Source organism: Mastigoproctus giganteus, chromosome 7 (assembly GCF_048544385.1).
Source record: "Mastigoproctus giganteus isolate SK-2022 chromosome 7, ASM4854438v1, whole genome shotgun sequence".
Classification (NCBI taxonomy): Eukaryota; Metazoa; Arthropoda; class Arachnida; order Uropygi; family Thelyphonidae; genus Mastigoproctus; species Mastigoproctus giganteus.
Window position 1 is genome coordinate 188,929,964 of NC_143581.1, and position 19,544 is coordinate 188,949,507.

The 19,544-nt window shown below is 38.8% G+C and overlaps 1 protein-coding gene across 2 annotated transcripts in view; it reads right to left on the bottom strand.

Moving 5' to 3' along the window:
• Window positions 1-19,544, bottom strand: part of Sec24AB (Protein transport protein Sec24AB) — a 298,277-nt gene that overhangs the window by 224,218 nt on the left and 54,515 nt on the right. For both annotated transcript variants that reach the window (XM_090378021.1, XM_090378020.1), the window contains exon 3: window positions 10,779-10,871. In XM_090378021.1, the coding sequence (XP_090234147.1) occupies window positions 10,779-10,871 (93 nt within the window). The remainder of the gene's footprint in view (window positions 1-10,778; window positions 10,872-19,544) is intronic.

Here is a 19,544-nt window from a genome sequence, read left to right on the forward strand (position 1 = left end):
CTAGATTTTGAACATGGTAAGAGTAGAAAACTTGCTTCTTGCCCTAATGTTAGCCCAGCATTCTGGTCTCTTCCACAAGCTATTGGCTGCAACTTTTAGCATTGGCAGAGACATATGATGCAAGAAAGCAAGCTTATGCAGCATCAGCAAATAAAATTTAAAAAAAAAAAAAAAAAAAAAAAAAAAAACATTTCCACTTCACCCCTCCGTTCATTCGAAATACCTGTCCAGCTGAGCCTTAAATTTATTTAGGCTATCAACTTCCTCAACAAGGGATGGAAGTCTGTTCCACCAACCAACTACCCGCTGGCTAAAGACAAATTTCGTCACATCTATCCTACATCTGTCTTTCCTCAATTTGAATTTATGCCCTCTCAGGCGATTATTCTGAGCAAGAGGAAATATCCCATCAGCATTGAGCATGCTCAAACCATTCAAGGCTTTATACACCTCAATCAGATCACCTTGCAGGTGCCTGTCTCCAGACACTGTAATTTGCAAAATTTAAGCCTTTCTTCATAAGAGCAACACTTTGTTCCATTCACTAATCTTGTTGCCCTACTCTGTACTCATTCCAGCAGCTCAACATCCTTCTTGAAATGAGGCCTGCAGACCTGTATACTGTACTCAAGGACAAGCCTGACCATTGCCTTATACAAGGGAATAATTACCTCCTTATCCCTGCTAGAAAAATTCTTGTATATCATTGACAAGACACCATGAGCTCTTGCAGCCCGTCAGCACTGCTCAGAGAACTTCATATCTGCCTGCACAATTACCCCCAGGTCCTTTTCATTCTCTACCACTGTCAGTGTAGTACCACAGAGTTGGTACATTGCTCTGGGGTTGCTGTTTCCCATATGTAGTACTTTACATTTGTCAATGTTAAACTTCATTTGCCACCTCTCAGCCCATCTGCTCAATCTTTCCAGATCCTGTTGCAGCAGCATAGCGTCAGTAGTGTCCTTAACAACTCTGCCAACCTTTGTATCGTCTGCAAACTTGGACATTAAGCTTGATATACTATCATCAATATTATTTATAAATACAGAAAACAATAATGGACCCAACACTGAACCCTGAGGGACTCCACTAATAACATTAGTCTACGATGAGCAGTGTCCATTGATTACCACTCTCTGTCTTCTCCCCCTTAACCACCCATTTATCCATAGCAGCAATTTGCCTCCAATGCCACACTGCTCCAATTTGTGCAGCAGTCTTCCATGTGCAACAGTATCAAAAGCCTTTCTAAGATCCAAGTATATAATATCAAAGTTATTCCCTGCATCCAGTTCTTTTGTGACTGCATCATAGTATCCAATCAAATTGGTCAGGCAAGACTTTCCCTTAACAAAACCATACTGTGTCCGAGTTATAACTGAAGCCTTGTCTAGATGATCCTGCAGTGCTTCTTTAACCAGTGCCTCCATTAATTTTTCTGGAACACAGGTTAAACTCACAGCTCTAAAATTACTTGTGTCAGCCTTTGAGCCTCCTTTGTGAATTGGTCACATTTGCACATCTCCAGTCTATGGGTACCTCCCTTGAGTCCAAGTAACCTCTCATAATTATGGCTAAGAGTTTGCTTACTTCCTTTGCTGCCTCCTTTAATATAAATGGATGGATCCCATCCAACCCAGGTGCCTTTCTTGTGTTTATCTTCAACAATTTCTCTTCCACTTTACTCTCAGTTATTACATGATTATCTAGCTTACTGCCAGAGTTGAGTACGCCTCTGGCATTCCCCTTGCTGAATAACTCCTCATGAGTGAATATTGATGCAAAATATTCATTTAGTTTGTGAGCTACCTGAGCAGGATCATCAAGAGTTGAACCATTGATATCAAGTGGACCAATCTGATTCATCCCCTTCCTTCTAGAGTTTACATAAGTAAAGAACTCTTTGTTGTTTTTCTTTGCATCCTTTGCCAAAGATTTCTCGTAACCTGCCTGCCTAACCTCCTTTGTAACTTGGTTACAGATCAACTTATATCTATCATAGGCTTCTGTGTCACATGTTAATTTATATGTATCCCATGCATTTTTCTTCTCTGCCATATGCCTCATTAGTTCATCTGACATCCATTTAGGCCTAAACCTTGAACAATATTTCTTAGTTGGTATGTAAAGCCTAGTAGCTTCCAAGATAAGTTCTTTGAATGCTTCCCATTATGAATTTGCTGTTGGTAACATCATCAGTTGGTCCCACTGTATAGAATTTAAATACTGTCTCAGACCATAGTAGGCACCTTTACGAAAGCAATAACCCTTCCCTTTACCCCTGATGGTAGATACCTCTTTGAGTAAATCCCACTTCAGCACAATGTGCTCACTGCCACCTAGTCGTTCCTTTATCTGCAGATTCTTAATGCATGAAGAATCACTACTTTTTCTTATCTCTGCTCCCACCTCTGTCCAAACCAGATGGTTCTGTTGTCACTTCGGCCAAGGATAAAGCTGACCTGCTAGTATCCCATTTTTCTTCCAGCACACGTATTAATGATTCTGGTAAAACACCTTCCACCATTCCCAACTCGCTCCATTCAATGCCTCCTGAGGTCTTCCGTCAAAATGATGTCAAAATGATGTCAAAAGGATTTTGACGAATCTCAATGCTAAGAAAGCTCCAGGTCATGATGGTATTTCTCCACTTGTTGTTCTCAAAACCTGTGCTCCTCAACTTACTCCTGTCCTTTGCCGCCTTTTTCACTTTCTTATCCCAAAGGGTGTTTTTCCTTCTGCTTGGAAATTTGCTCATATCCGGCCAGTTCCTAAAAAGGATGACAAATCCTTCCATTCCAATTATCGTCCCATTGCAATTACTTCTACTTTCTAAAGTAATGGAGAAATCAATTAACTGCCAACTCTTAAACTACCTAGAAATCTTCTCTCTGACCAATGATTGCCAGTATGGATTCTGTCAGTGTCGATCCACTGGTGATATTCTGGCTTATGTTACCCATTTATGGGCAAATTCAATGGAAAAGTTTGGTGAAACACAAATAGTTGCTCTTGACATCTCAAAGGCTTTCGATCGTGTTTGGCATAAAGGTCTTCTAAACAAGCTTCCATCTTATGGTTTGCCAGTTTTCTCTCTGATCGCTCACTGAAGGTGATGGCAGATGACTCTGTCTTCTAACTTCTCCACTAATGCTGGTGTCCCCTCCCCCAAGATTCAGTTCTTTCCCCCACTCTTTTCCTCTTGTATATTAATGACCTTCTTCCATTAACTGGAATTCCTATCCATAGTTTTGCCAATGATAGCACATTGCATTCCACTTTCCATTTTGAAAAACCTTGCCCTGCTCAATCAGATTCAACTTCTCGAATATCCACTACCAATTCCTTAAATGCCGATCTCCAGGTAATTTTCCAGTGGTGAAAAGACAACTTATTTGTTTTCAATCTTTCTAAAACTCAGTCTTGTCTTATATCTTGCAAAAAGAATTTTTTCTGTGCCTATGTTTATCTTTAGTGACACTGATTTCTAGGCAAAATGATATATATATTTCTTTTGGGGATTACCCTGACTTCTATTCTCTCTTGGCACAAGCACATTACAAATATTGCTTCCTGTGCATCTAAAAAGCTTGGTATTCTCTTTCGCTCTAGGTGTTACTTTTCTTCCAAACAGCTGTTCACTCTGTACCAATTGCAAATCCGGCCTATCATAAAATATTGTTCCCACATCTGGGGCGGTGCCACCAAAACCTCTCTCAGGCTTCTAGATTCCATTTAGAAGAGGGCAGTTAGGTTAATTAATGATTCCTCTCTAACAGAGTCTCTCCACTTGCTCTCTCATAGACGTACTGTTTCTGCTGCATGCCTTTTCTACCGATACTTCTATGGGCACTGTTCTTCTGAATTGGCTTCTATAATTCCCGCTCTCTCTTTCAAAACAGTCCAAATATATGCTACCACCAGCCAACATCCATTTACTGTCCAACTTCAAACTCATAGAACCAACTTTTCATCTTCCTCGTTTATTCATTCAACTGCCGTTTTCTGGAACAAACTGTAATTTTCAAAAAATATGTATTTCCTGAAAATTAGTCTACAGAAGTTCGAGTCTAATGTCAACAAATATCTTCTTTCGTCTTCTCAACCTCCAATCCAAGCACGGTAATAAGTACTATAGGTTCTAATACCTCTCGTGTTTGGCGTTTTCATAAAAAAAGAACTAGGGTAAGGCTGTAGAACAGTGGCTCCCAATTTTTTTTGCCCACCGCTCCCTTGGTTCTACAAACTCATCCCCATTCCCCACCACCCTACCTTATAAAAAGTATTATTCAGACTGGTACACAACCCACTAAGGTTGATGATAACACAATAAAATTCAAAACAGTAACAATTAATTTCACATTTATTCAAAATCCAATTAACACTTTTTAAATTAATTCAACAAAATGATGAACGAACTTGATTCAATGATACCAGCTTTTTAAAGTCTGATAATCATTCAACAAGAGTCTCAGATAGCACATTTAGTAAATAATTCACTGTTCAATAAATTCTTAATGCGATGGATGAATGTTCCAATGGTGTAAATTCACTTAGCATGGGTCTTAAATCATCCCATTTAGTAACCTTGAGAAAATTTCTTTGTTTGGAGGGAAGTTGTATGACTACACTAAAACCACATTCAACGAAATATGGCACTGAAAATGTAACAAGGAGCTTCTTAACCACTGTCCACAGAGATCAGAAATTTCCATCTGGTAATGAAACTCTTGCAGCATTTATTAAACTTTGGCTTCAACTCATTTATTTTGTATTTGAATTAGTTCTTCCTCCACTACCCAAAGTTCCTCAATATCTGAAAATCGATTTATAACCCAATCTATAGAAATTTATACCATGAAATATTATATATAACTAATTACCAAACATGTCAAACCTTCACCTACCACAGACATATGGTAACTATTATAAGAAAATCTATAGCTATTACCAATAATGGGCAGTCTTGTAGTAGTGGCATGTGATGCAAGAAAGCAAATGTATGAGCTTATGCAGCATCAGCCAAAAAAAAACACACCATTCCCTCTCCAAATGCCTGTCCAGTTCCTCCTTAAATTTATTCAACCTATCAACTTCCACAACAACGGATGGAAGTTTGTTCCAGCAATTAACCACCCACTGGCTAAAGACAAATTTCCACACATCTATTCTACATCTGTCTTTTCTTAATTTGAAAATATGCCCCCTTAGGTTCGCAATCTGAACAAGTGGAAGGATCTCATCAAAATTCAGCGTGCTCAACCCATTCAAGGCCTTATATACCTCAATTAGATCACCGCACCGGTGCCTAGTCTCCAGCCACTGCAATTTGCAGAACTTAGCCTCTCTTGGTAAGAGAATCCCTTCATTCCCCTTACCAATCTTGTTGCCCTTCTCTGTACACACTCAAGTAAATCCTTCTTAAAATGAGGCCTCCAGACCTGCACGCAGTACTCAAGGCGTGGCCTGACCATTGCCTTATACAGAGGGATAATTACCTCCTTTTCCCTGCTAGCAAAATTCCTATATATCATTGACAAAACCCCATGACCTGCCCTAGCAGCCTGTCTGCATTGCTCAGAGAACTTCATAGCTGACTGCACAATTACTCCCAGGTCTTTTTCATTTTCTACCACCTTAAGTGTAGTACCACACAGTTGGTACGTTTCTCTGGGGTTACTTCTACCCATATGCAGTGCTTTGCATTTGTCAAGGTTAAACTTCAGTTGCCACTTCTTAACCCATCTGCCCAAATTATCTAGATCCTGTTGCAGTAGCACACTGCCATTACTGTCATTAACAACCCTGCCAACCTTTGTATCATCTGCAAACTTCGACATTAAGCCTGATATACCTTCATCAATATCATTGATAAATATACAAAACAACAGTGGACCTAACACCGAACCCTGTGGGATTCCACTAATAACATTAGTCCAAGAAGAGCAGCACCCATTGATTACCACCCTCTGTCTTCTCGCACTTAACCATCCTTTTATCCATTGTAGCAACTTACCCTTAATACCATTCTGCTCCAATTTGTACAATAGTCTTCCATGTGCAACAGTGTCAAAAGCTTTCCTGAAATCCAAATATATGATATCAAAATTATTTTTTGCATCCAGTTCCTTTGTAACCACATCATAATATCCTATCAAATTTGTCAGACAAGACTTTCCCTTAAACCCATGCTGTGTCTGAATTATTGATGCAGTCTTGTCTAGATGATCCTGCAATGCATCTTTAACCAGTGACTCCATTATTTTACCAGGAACAGAAGTTAAACTAACTGGACTGTAATTACTTGTCACCCTTCAATCCCCCTTTGTGAATTGGGGATACATTTCCACATCTCCAGTCCGTGGAAACCTCCCCTGAGTCCAAGGATGCTCTCATAATTATGGCTAAGGGTTTGCTTAGTTGCTTTGCCGCCTCCTTTAATATAACTGGATAGATCCCATACACCCCAGGTGCTTTTCTTACGTTTAACTTCAACAATTTCTCTTCCACTTTGCTCTCAGTTATTACAAGATGATTAAGCACCCTGCTACAATTTGATAACCTTCTGCCATTTTCAAACCTTTATAATTCCTCACGTGTGAATGTAGATGTAAAATACTCATTCAGTTTGTTTGCTATCTGAGCAGGATCATCAACAGTCGAAACATCGATGTCAAGTGGACCAATCAGATTCATCCCGTTCCTTTTAGAGTTTATATAAGTAAAGAAATCCTTGCTGTTTTTCTTAGCATCTTTTGCCAAGGATTTCTCGTAATCTGCCTTCGCCTGCTGAACCTCCTTTGTGACCTGATTACAGATTAACTTATATCTGCCACAGGCTTCTGAGTCGCTTAATAATTTATATGCATTCCATGCATTTTTCTTCTCTGTTACGAGTCTCATTAGTTCATTTGACAACCATTTAGGCCTAAACCTTGAACAATATTTCTTAATAGGTATGAAACTTTTAGTAGCACCCACGATAAATTCCTTGAATGCTTCCCACTTAGAATTTACTGTTGGTAACATCGTCAGTTGATCCCACTGTATAGAATTTAAAAACTGTTGGAGACCACTGTACTCGCCTTTACGGAAGCAAAAACCCTTTCCTTTACCCCTGATGGTAATTAAATCTTTAAGTAAATCCCACGTCAGTACACTGTGATCACTGCCACCTAGTGGTTCTTTTATCTGCAAATTCCTAATACATGAATGATCACTCTGATAACCAGATCAAGAGTATTACTTTCTCTGGTTGCCTCTCGAACATGCTGCTGCAGAAAACAATCATCCAATAAATCCACAAAAGTCTAACTAGTGTGTGAGTGACCAACCCACAAGTTCCAGTCAATACTGGGGAAGTTAAAATCCCCCATTATAAGACATTCCGATTTACTAGCCCACTATTTCTCTGTACAATTGTTCATTGTACTCATTCGAGTCATTAGGCCTATAACACACTCCTACTCTAATTTTTGTTTTCACAGTGCTTATGTCACACCAAACTGACTCAACAGTGCACTGTTCATCTATATCAACTGGATGCACTTCTTCTGATTTTATGTTTTTCTTTATTAACAGCATAACACCTCCTCCCTTCCTATCCTGTTTATCCTTTCTGTACACATTGTACTCCCCAAATTCCAGTTCGGCATTCCTTATATCTGTGTGACACCACGTCTCTGATATCCCAAAAATATCCGCCTTTGATGTCTTGACCAACACTTCAAATTCATCAAATTTATTTACTATACTTCTAGCATTGGTATACATGCAAGTATACATGCACCTATTCCTATTCCCAGCCACTCTAACACATCCCATATACCCACCTGTTTCACGATGACTGCCATCCGTCCCTGAAACCCCCATCACCCCTCGCTCCAGGTCGCTACTTATTCTAATAGAAGTTGTGCAAGAATCACCTTCACCTCTGCCTATGGCTACTGTTAAAGTATTAGTCCTTGTATCCCCCCAAACTATCAGTTTTCCGACCCACCCAACACTGCCTCGATAGCATCAGCAAATATTCTTGCACCCTTTCTATTTAAGTGTATCCCATCCCTGTAGAAGCAGTCTCTCCTGTTAACAAGTACAGTCCAGGCTGAAAGAAATTCTATCCCTTGAGCCTTGCACAATCTATCCAGGGCCGAATTGATCGACAAGGCTCTCATCATATACTCCCTCCTATCGTGTCTGGGCAGAATTGCAGACACTTTCAAATTCAACCCTAATTCACAGCTTTTTTTCATCAGTGACCTGTACTTGTTAAGTAATTCTGCCGGTCTCCTACTCTTAATATCATTAGTGCCAACGTGTACAACTATATCACCTTTTGTGCCTTTAAAATATGATCTGCTCTACAACATCATCAACCTTTGCCCCTGGCAGACATACCCTGGTCCTGTTCCATCTATCCTTTCTACAAAGGATGTTTCCCCGTTTCCCTGACAATAGAGTCACCAACAACTACTAGTTCCTTTGGGACCAGCGCAATCTGCCTTGGGGGTTGCCGCTGTGTTCCGTGATGACCAAGTGCAAGCTCTGGCGTTGATGTGGGCAGCTGAGAGCCTGATGGGCCTCTCAATTTAGATCTTTTGAGGGCATCCACCCTGTCCTTCAAACTCTCATATAGGCCCATAACAACGCTGAGTTGTCGCCTGATTTCCTTACACTCCTTACATCGCGCACACACAAAGACATCCCCCATGGCAATATCATGTTCTGTTCCAGACAGTTCGGCAAACATTTCACAAGTTGCACATTTTTTTAGGCTGTGATGCGTTGGAGAATCGCCCCCTCAGTTCTCCCCCGAGTCACAGCAAACTCCAAATTTTAAATACGCAAATTATTTATGAAATTTAAATGAACTACTCAAATTATTTATGATAATTTACTTCTCAGTAATCTGATGTACAGCTCACCCTGTGTGCATGTGTATGTGCGTACGTACGTGTGCTTTAATATATGTACATAATATTTTTAAATTATACAAGCTTAACAGTTTTAGTATCAGTAGTTGCAAATGATGCAAGAAAGAAAACTAAAACAGCACTAGCAAAAAAAAAAAAAATCCCACATCACCTGTTCAATTTCTAATAATCTGTCTAGTTCTTGCTTGAATTTATTCACAGCTATCCACTTCGCAACACCAGATGGAAGTTTGTTCCAATAATCAACCATCCACTGGCCTGAAAACAAATTTCAATACATCTATCCTGAAACCATCCTTTTGCAATTTAAATTTTATGTTCCCCATGTATATTGTCTGAGAAGAGGAACAATGCCATCAGCATTTAGCTTTCTTTCTTGGCAAGCCTTTGGATGCACTTTTCTATAACCAAAAAAGGCTTCTAAAGCCTTTCTTGGCTAGAGAGAAGAAGAAAGAAAGAGAAAGGAGAAATGTATCATATTTACATTTTATATCTATAATTTTTTATTTTCAGGAGAATTAACAGAAGTTTCATTTGAATAAAAATAATGTTAGAATAACAATTTAATATTTCATTTTCAAATTTTTCATTAAAAAACTGCATTTTATAAGTACTGCAAGGCACTAATAAAATGTCAGGCCCTGTTATATTCCAAGAAGAATTTAAAAAAAAAAAAATTTTTCAAAAAATAAAAAAGAAAGATGGGCATCTATCAGGTGTACCACCACTGTTTTTGTTACGATTCAGGGCACAACTTGCACAAAGTTAATGACCCTCTAACCATGATGGCTAGGGAAAAAGTGATTTAGACTAAAATTCATGAACCTAAATACTATTATAAAATGTTCCTTCATTTTTAAATGAAATAGTAAAATAAAAAAAATAATGATCTACAAAATTAAACACTATCATACCATGTCAAAGGAATTATTGCCAATTACAACAGGTAATGCTGAAAAGTTAATTGCCTCTTTACATTCAAATTAAAAATAAAACATAAGAAAAATTATTAATTAAAAAATCAATCATACAGATTTGATTAATTTATTTTTTTTTACTTGACTGAAAATGGCAGATAATCCCTCTTCAGTATTGACTGTTCACAACATTGACTGTTCCGATGTAGTAAGATATTGTTTAAATAAACAATTTTTTTTTTCACACTACCGTAGTTTTTCTTTACGAGTTGTCTATGGTGTATCTACACCGATATTATATAGATAGAATCTTAAACTTAAAATATTATGTCTAGTTGCATCTAGTTTTATTTAAATATTATCACATACATCTTTTGGCATCTCTCATACTGTTTGTGATTAACTTCACAACTGGATTGGGTTATCATGTTTACAAAACCAGGGTACCTGCCCACCCACCAATGAAAAGCCAACTAGCTTTAAAACGGTGCCATCTGGGTGATGGTGACCACCAAGAATAAGTAACAATAGTTTTCTCTATTAGTGAAACGTTAACTTTTCGAGGTAGTGCAATACATGGGCAACTCGTTATGAAGGATCAGCACAATATGAGATACCGATAAAATGATGCCTTTCATGCTACTACTGTAGTTTTTCTTTAAGAGTTTCTATGGTGTATCTACACCGATATTATATAGATATAGTATGATATTGTTTATTTTTGTAAATCATTAATTATTTGATTACACCATGTTCAGTAAAAAAAAACTCGAAAGAAGAATCTTTTAAACAAGTTTTTGTAAAAAGTTCTCTACGTCAAATTAATTCTAAATGAAATATCTTTCACAGATAATACATGAGGTAATTAAAATTTCCTTACAGAATTAATATTTCCTACCCACTACTAAATTACTGAAAAACTTACCAGAAGTTCCTGGTGTAGTAAGTGGACTTGAAGAAATATTAGGTTTCTGCCCACTAAAAGGTGGAGGCAGCAATGGAGTCAAACTTCCTGGTCCTGATAGAAAACCATAATCATTCCCATTTAAAAATGCATATATTTAGATATATAAATATTTACATATCATTTATACAGGGTGTTTCAGTTAAACGTTTCAGAACTTCTAAGAGGGGTAGGGTACATCCTGGCAACTCGAAATCATATAGCAATGTGGGGTCGGAAATGCTTTCCTGAAGCGGTGTTGTACACAGAAGCACCATAAAGAAAAGAGACCATAAGTGAGAAATCGTTTTAATAATACATGAAAAGAAGCAAAAGGTACATGGATTAAAGTAAGTGTTCGAAGTTTCTTCCACGGGCTACAATGCACGCCTCACATCTCCGACGCATGGACATCCGAACATTCTGGAATACTCCAGGCGAATTTCGAATTTCTTGAACAAGAACGCCAAGTTAGTAGGATGGATGATTACACGAATGCAGAGTTAGGCGATATGCATTTGGCGTACGGGGCTGCAAATTGTAGTGGACCAGCCGCACAGCGTTTGTACGCGGAACGATATCCGACGAGGCGTATTCCCAGTCATAATTTCTTTGCAAGACTGCACCAGAGGTTAGCTGAGAGAGGTTCATTTGAAAGAGCTGACAGGGACAGGGTAAGAACAGCACGGACTCCAGCCGTCGAACAGAATGTGCTGCAGCATGTACAGGGGAATCCAAGAACGAGTACACGAACTCTAGCAAACGCAGTCGGGGTTTCCCATTGCAGCGTCTGGAGGATTCTCCGAGAACAAGACATGCATCCGTTTCACGTGCAGCGTGTCCAGACACAGCAACCGGAGGATTATGCACCTCGTATTGCTTTCTCACAGTGGTACCTTGGAAAATGTGCTACAAATCCCCTTTTTCCTGCTGAAGTGTTGTTTTCCGATGAGGCATCCTTCACAAGGGAAGGAATTTTCAACACGCATAACGACCATATCTGGGCGGTCGAGAACCCGCATGCAATACGACGTCGTGCAGCACAGATTCGATTTTCGGTCAATGTATGGGCTGGTATTATGGGAGATCACCTCATCGGACCTTACCTGTTACCGTGTCGTCTAACCGGACCTATCTACTTGATCTTTCTGCAGCAAGTATTGCCACAACTTTTGAGAGATGAACAGATTTCTGCATCGACGCAACAGACAATGTGGTTCCAACACGATGGAGCCCCTGCCCATTATAGCGGAGATGTTCATAACTACCTGGATGTCACATTTGGTCAACAGTGGATCGGATGTGGTGGTCCCGTGCGTTGGCCTGCTCGGTCACCCGACCTATCATGTCTTGATATTTATTTCTGGGGTCATATGAAATCGCTAGTTTATGACACCCCTGTTGACAATGCTGAGGAGCTGGTTGCAAGAATCGCAGTAGCTGCCGAAGAAATTCGAAATTCGCCTGAAGTATTCCAGAATGTTCGGATGTCCATGCGTCGGAGATGTGAGGCGTGCATTGTAGCCCGTGGAAGAAACTTCGAACACTTACTTTAATCCATGTACCTTTTGCTTCTTTTCATGTATTATTAAAACGATTTCTCACTTACGGTCTCTTTTCTTTATGGTGCTTCTGTGTACAACACCGCTTCAGGAAAGCATTTCCGACCCCACATTGCTATATGATTTCGAGTTGTCAGGATGTACCCTACCCCTCTTAGAAGTTCTGAAACGTTTAACTGAAACACCCTGTATATATAAAAAGATCAAAATCAGTTTATCAGTCATTAAGATATATTAATACACTAGTGTTGATAAGTTGAATTCCCTCACTATCTCAAACTCTGAAATTGTTCTATTAAACCACCATAGGAATAATACTTTTTTAAAATCATTATTAAGTCTTATTAAGTGCATTTAATACTGTTCTCAATAAAATTGAAATTTTGCATTTCATCCCTAAAACTATGTCAGCACAAAATGTTTCTTCATGAGCTAAATCCAAACAGAAGTGGACAAAAAATTTATTAGTGATATCAATTCACAAGACTTGTGCATGCTCTCTCTCACTCACCTTCTGGTCAATAAAGCTGACAAAATGTTATTTATAGCTGCACTAATTCTGCTCATTTAGAAGAAACTATTTCAGCAGTTTCCAAGTGTTATTTAAGAATCAAAGTTACATACTGCTTATGTTCAGGAGAACAGCACTGTGCCAATTCACATGATTCTGTTATGTAAACTGGCACAGCGAGCACTGCTGGTAGTTTCTGTTTAGCATATTTTTGTTTTGATCTTGTTTCTGCAGCGGCATGTTGTCTGTTTGTTTGGAGATTTATTAGCATCTATGGCCATAGTGTGTCAGCAGCAGCATGTGCACACATTAATAAAAGTTTCAGCACTCTGCACACCAAAACAAAAAACCCACACTTGTCAAGTGCAGATAAAATTAGTTTCTTCCTCACATTTCTTCTTCCTTACGTTTCGAGGGTACAACTCTTAAACAGTGTTCACAGGCCAGCTGCTAGATAGTCCGAGCCTATTGGTAACTCCTGAAGAGACTTCCAGAAATATCTTTCACTTTTGTCAAAAGTGGCTAATGTATAATCTCACAGCCTATAATCTGCCAGATAGTGACTAAAGGGAGTCCAGGTAGTGCACATGCAGGAAGCATTATTGAGACCACATTATGTCAAGGAGCTGGGTATATTCTTGCCATGTGTAAGCCATATCCAAAAATTACATTACTTCATACAGCAGGTCCTCCCCATCTTTTCTTACTACTGAATACATCTTGAATTGTCTAATTAACAGAGCAAACTTATCTGCAAAAAGATCCAAACCTTCCAAACATTTCCTCATTCATTTCACAAATATACATGGTCTCTGGTCTAATCTCAATGATCTCATTTCCAGTCTTCCAGACCCCATGTACTTTTCTAACAGTATTCCAGTTATTAGTTGATATAAACCACTGCTCATTTCAGTTGTCCGAATTATTCGCTGTACAATTCCTTTCGCTTCAAAGGTGGCACTTGTGCATATATCCATTCTGATATTCCCTGTCAGAGACTTAGTCATTTGGAATCTCCTCTTTTCAATCTTCTCTGGCTTCAAATCTCTCTACAAAAATCTTCCATATTCATCTGTTATCCCTCTATTGTTCTCCAAACTCCACTGATCACTTGGAACTCTGACTTCCTCTCTTTGAAACTTTACTTTCTCCAGTCCAACTTTCCTAACAGTGAGGTAATTTTCCTTGGTGATTTTTATGTTCACAACTCCAGCTGGCTTCCATTTTCTAGTCACAAGAAATCAGCTGGTTGAGATGCCAAGGATTTTGTGATTAATAATGATGTAAGTGGACATACAGATTGTTTATTTATCTACTAGAATACCAAACAATCCTAACCACTTGATCTTTTTCTCACAAACAACCCTTCTAAGTACATAGTTAGGGTGATTGGTCCTCTAGGCACCTCAGTCACAACTTAGTGATGGTCTCTTCTGTAATGGAGACTTTCTCTAGCGGCCTTCTCAACTTCATGTTGTTTTGCATTACAAGAATGCAAAATGGGATGATCTGCGAGATTTCTTGTATCAGGTCGGATTACTGTTTCAAATCTTCTGATGTCAACGTTTGCTCAGATCATGTCTGTGAAATTATTCTTCTAAGCATGAAATCCTTTATTCCACACAACTTAAAATCCAGTCATTTATCTAAACCTTGCTTTTCCAATAAATATGCTAAGGCTGTTCAAGATAAGACTGTTGCATATCACAAATGGCTTGTATCCAAATCTCCAGGTTCATTTTTCTGCCAACATCAGAGCTCACAATAATTGCAAAGCAGTTATTAATCTATCCAAACTAGATTTCAAACAGGATAAGAGTAGAAAACATGCTTCTCGTCCAAATGGTAGTCCAGCATTCTGGTCTCTTGCCCATCTCTATCAAAACCAGATGGTTTATTACCACTTCGGCCAAATATAAAGCTGACCTGCTAGCATCCTACTTTTCTTCCAGTTCATTTATTGATGATCTTGGTAAACCAACTCCCACAATTCCCAGAACACTCCATTCAATGCCTCTTGCAGTCTTCCTTCAAAAGGATGTCAGAAGGATTTTGAACACTCAAATATTAAGAAAGCCCAGGTCCTGATGGTATTTCTCCACTTGTTCTCAAAACCTGAGAACTTTTCATCTGTGATGCTGAACTTGCACCTCTTCATGTTGTTTTTTTTTCTTTCTTATTCCAAAAGTGTTTTCCCTTCTTGTAAATTTACTCATATCCAGCCAGTTCCTAAAAAGGGTAACAAATCCTAACCATCAATTATCATCCCACTGCACTTACTTCTACTCTTTCAGAAGTAATGGAAAAATCAATTAACAGCCAACTCTTAAACCTTTCGTCTGATCAACGATCATCAGTATGGATTTTGTTAGTGTCAATCCACAGGTGATATTCAGGCTTATGTTACTCATCTACGGACAAATTCAATGGAAAAAGTTTGGTGAAACTTAAAGTTGTTCTTGACATATCAAAGGCATTTCAAATTTGATCATGTTTGGAATAAAGGTCTTCTTAATAAGCTTCCAGCTTATGGTTTTCCAACTGTCTTTTTGTAATTGGGTATCCAGTTTTCTCTCTGACCACTCACTGAGGGTGATGGTAGATGGCTCTCAGTCTTTAACTTCTCCACTAATGCTGGTGTTCCCAAGGTTCAGTTCTTTCTCCCACTCTTTTCCTCTTGTATATCAATAGCCTTCCATTGACCAGAAATCCTATCTGTAGTTTTGCTGATACTATAGGAAGGTGTTTTGCTGAACTATCTATAGTTCAGCAACACACCTTCCAGTTTGAAAAAACCTTGCCCTGCACAAACAGCTTCAACTTCTCAAACATCCACTACTAATTCCTCAAATGCTGACCTCCAGGTAATTCTCCAGTGGATCAAAGATAACTTAATTGAATCCAATCCTTCTAAAACTCAGTCCTGCCTTATATCTCGCAAAAAGGATTCCTCTGTTCCTATGCTTATCTTCAATGCCACTCTGATTTCTAGGCAAGACCATATATCTCAATTGGGGTATACCCTGACTTCTAATCTCTTGGCACAAGCACATTACAAATATTGCTTCCTCTACATCTAAAAAACTAGGTTTTCTCTTTCACTCTTGGCTTTACTTTTCTTCCAAACAGCTGTTTATTCTGTACAAATTGCAAATCCTCTCTACCACGGAATATTGTTTCCACATCTGGGGCAGTGACCACTAAACTTCTTTCAGGCTTCTAGATTCCATTCAAAAGAGGGCAGTTAGGCTAATTAATGACTCATCTCTATCAGTCTTTCCACTATCTATCTCATAGACATTCCGTTTCTGCTGCATGCCTTTCTATAGAACTGGCTTCTATAATTCCTGCTCTCTCTTCCAAACCAGTCCAAACATGTGCCACAAGCAGCGAACATCCTTTTATTCTTCCTCATTTATTCATTCAACTTCTGTTTTCTGGCACAACCTTCCTTCATACATTTTCCTGAAAATTACAATCAACAGAAATTCAAGTCTAATGTCAACAAGTATCTTCTTTCATCTCCTCAACCTTCAGCCCATGCACAGTACTAAGGACTATAGGTTCTAACACCTCTTGTACTTGGGGCTTTCATTAAAAAAAAAAACATTCAGGCTGTAGAAAAGGTGACATGAAGTCTGCAATTGCTGCTGAATTTGCACTCCTAATACACTCTCAACTTAAAGCAAATAAAGATGCAATTTGGGAGGAGGCAAAATATACCCAATTCCTTAGTAGCAAGAAATGAATGAAAAAGTGCAGGATATTCAAATACATATACATCAATGTGCATTAACACATTCACTGCCACCTAAATGTGAAAAAACCCATTCAGTGTGCCATCATTTTCAGAATGTCAAAAAAAAAATCTACATTCTGAATTACCAGCATTTCAAAAATTTACACATAATTGTTGAAAATAAAATGTTCAGAATTCATTGCTAAAAGCACACTTTTGTGCAATAAAAATTTTAATTTCAAAATAAAATTGTGTATATACACAATGTTTGTGTACATACACTAAAATCAACAAGCAAAAAACAAAAAGCATATGCCAAGTCTATATACACTGTACAAAGGAAAAGCATTACTGCAAAGCATTCAGAGTTCCAATACTCAGTAGTTGTTAATTTCATGTGCCTTATGTTTACTGGCACAATGGTTGGGTGATCACTCATAAGTTGGCTACTTAATGACTGAGAGTATGCATTACAACACAGCATCAGGGTGCATTGTTGTGTTGTTTGTTTTGTTTTATGCTTATATATATATATATATATATATATAAGCATAAAACAGGCAGCAAACATGTTAAGGCAATTTTCTGAGTGCCAGGAACATTCCTTTAAGTGGAGCACTTTTGTTGAAAAGTGCTCCCGCTTAAAGGAATAAAAAAATTTTCCTGAAGCTCTTAATCTTTTATGATTTAAACTCGTCATGAGTAGCTAGTAAATTTTCGAAAAAGACATATCTCCTATGAGAGATATTACATGGAACGTAATCATTCAATTTTGAAAGTAGCAATCAAGTAATAAGTATATTTGCATGGTTTATTGATTCATATCTCAAAGTAATAAAAGAAAATTTCCTAGAGAGGTACGTTTAATTAACTAATTAAAACTGCAACTTATGTCAACACCTCAGTTCTAGGATTTCATTTGGGACAAGTTTCTACACACACACACACACACACACACACACACACACACTATAGAGGCAACTGGAATCTTCAGACTTTACAACCTTTTCTTTCTATGTAAACCCGAAACACGAGAGGCATTAGAAACCTATAGTACTTAGTACCATGTTGGGTTGGAGGCTGACATTACACTTGAACTTCTATAGACTAATTTTTAGGAAATACATATTTCCTGAAAATTAGTTTGTTCCAGAAAACAGCAGTTGAATGAATAAACGAGGAAGATGAAAAGTTGGTTCTATGACTTTGAAGTTGGACAGTAAATGGATGTTGGCTGGTGGCAGCATATGTTTGGACTGTTTTGAAAGTGAGCAGGAATTATAGAAGCCAATTCAGAAGAACAGTGCCCATAGAAGTATCGGTAGAAAAGGCATGCAGCAGAAACAGTACGTCAATGAGAGAGCAAGTGGAGAGACTGTTAGAGAGGAGTCATTATTTAACCTAACTGCCCTCTTCTGAATGGAATCTAAAAGTCAGAGAGGTTTTGGGTGCACCGCCCCAGATGTGGGAACAATATTTCATGATAGGCCAGATTTGCAATTGGTACAGAGTGAACAGCTGTTTGGAAGAAAAGTAACGCCTAGAGCGAAAGAGAATACCAATCTTTCTAGATGCACAGGAAGCAATATTTGTAATGTGCTTGTACCAAGAGAGAATAGAAGTCAGATTAATCCCTGAAAGAAATATATACAGGGTGATTCACTACCAGTGCGACAAACTTGCAGGAGGTGTAGGGGGCACAAAGACGAATTGGAATCACATAGCATTGCAGGGTCCGAAATGCCTTCGTCATGCGGTAGAGGACGTTGAACGGGAGGTCGCATGAACAGCGATCCCGCTGGAAGTCAGCATTTGCGAACCGTTTCCCGAGGCAGTAGGATGGACGAGTATTCAAATGTTGAACTGGCCAACATGCACCTCACATATGGAGCTGCGGACTGTAACGAACGCACCACTCTGCGCTCGTACCAGGAACGTTTCCCGCATGCTCCTCATCATACGATTTTCCCATGTGTGCACAGAAGGTTACGTGAGACTGGTTGTTTCACGAGAGGTAAAATGAATCGAGAGTGAATGACGAGGACACCAGACAATCAGAAGAATGGCCTATGTCTTGCAGAAGGCAATCTGAGAATGAGTACTCGAGCGATAGGCCAACGATTGGGTATTTCCCAATCCACTGTATGGAGGATACTGTCAACAAACCAAATGAGTTCACACCATCTGCAACACGTCCAATCATCGGAGCCTGCGGATTATCCACTCCGGAGGACTTTTGCTACTTGGTTTCTTCAACAGAAACGGTTCGCAAATGCCGACTTCCAGCGGGATCACTGTTCACGCGACCTCCCGTTCAACTTCCTCTACAGCATGACGAAGGCATTTCGGACCTTACAATGCTATGTGATTCCGATTCGTCTTTGTGCCCCACACCTCCTGCAAGTTTGTCGCACTGGTAGTGAATCACCCTGTATATCTTGCCTAGAAATCAGAGTGTCACCAAAGATAAGCATAGGAGCAGAAGAATCCTTTCTGCAAGATATAAGACAAGACTGAGTTTTAGAAGGATTGAAATCAACTAAGTTGTCTTTGCCCCACTGGAGAATTACCTAGACATGGGCATTTAAGGATTTTATAGTGGATATTTGAGAAGTTGAAGCTGATTGAGTAGGGCAAGGTTTCTCAAAATGGAAAGTGGAATGCAATGTGCTATCATTGGCAAAACTATGGATAGCATTTCCAGTCAATGGAAGAAGATCATTAATATACAAGAGAAAAAGAGTGGGGGAAAGAACTGAACCTTGGGGGGGACACCAGTATTAGTGGAGAAGTTAGAAGAGAGAGCCATCTACCATCACCCTCAATGAGTGATTAGAGAGAAAACTGGATAACCAATTACAAAAACAGTTGGCAAACCATAAGATGGAAGCTTGTTTAGAAAAACCTTTATGCCAAACACGATCAAAAGCCTTTGA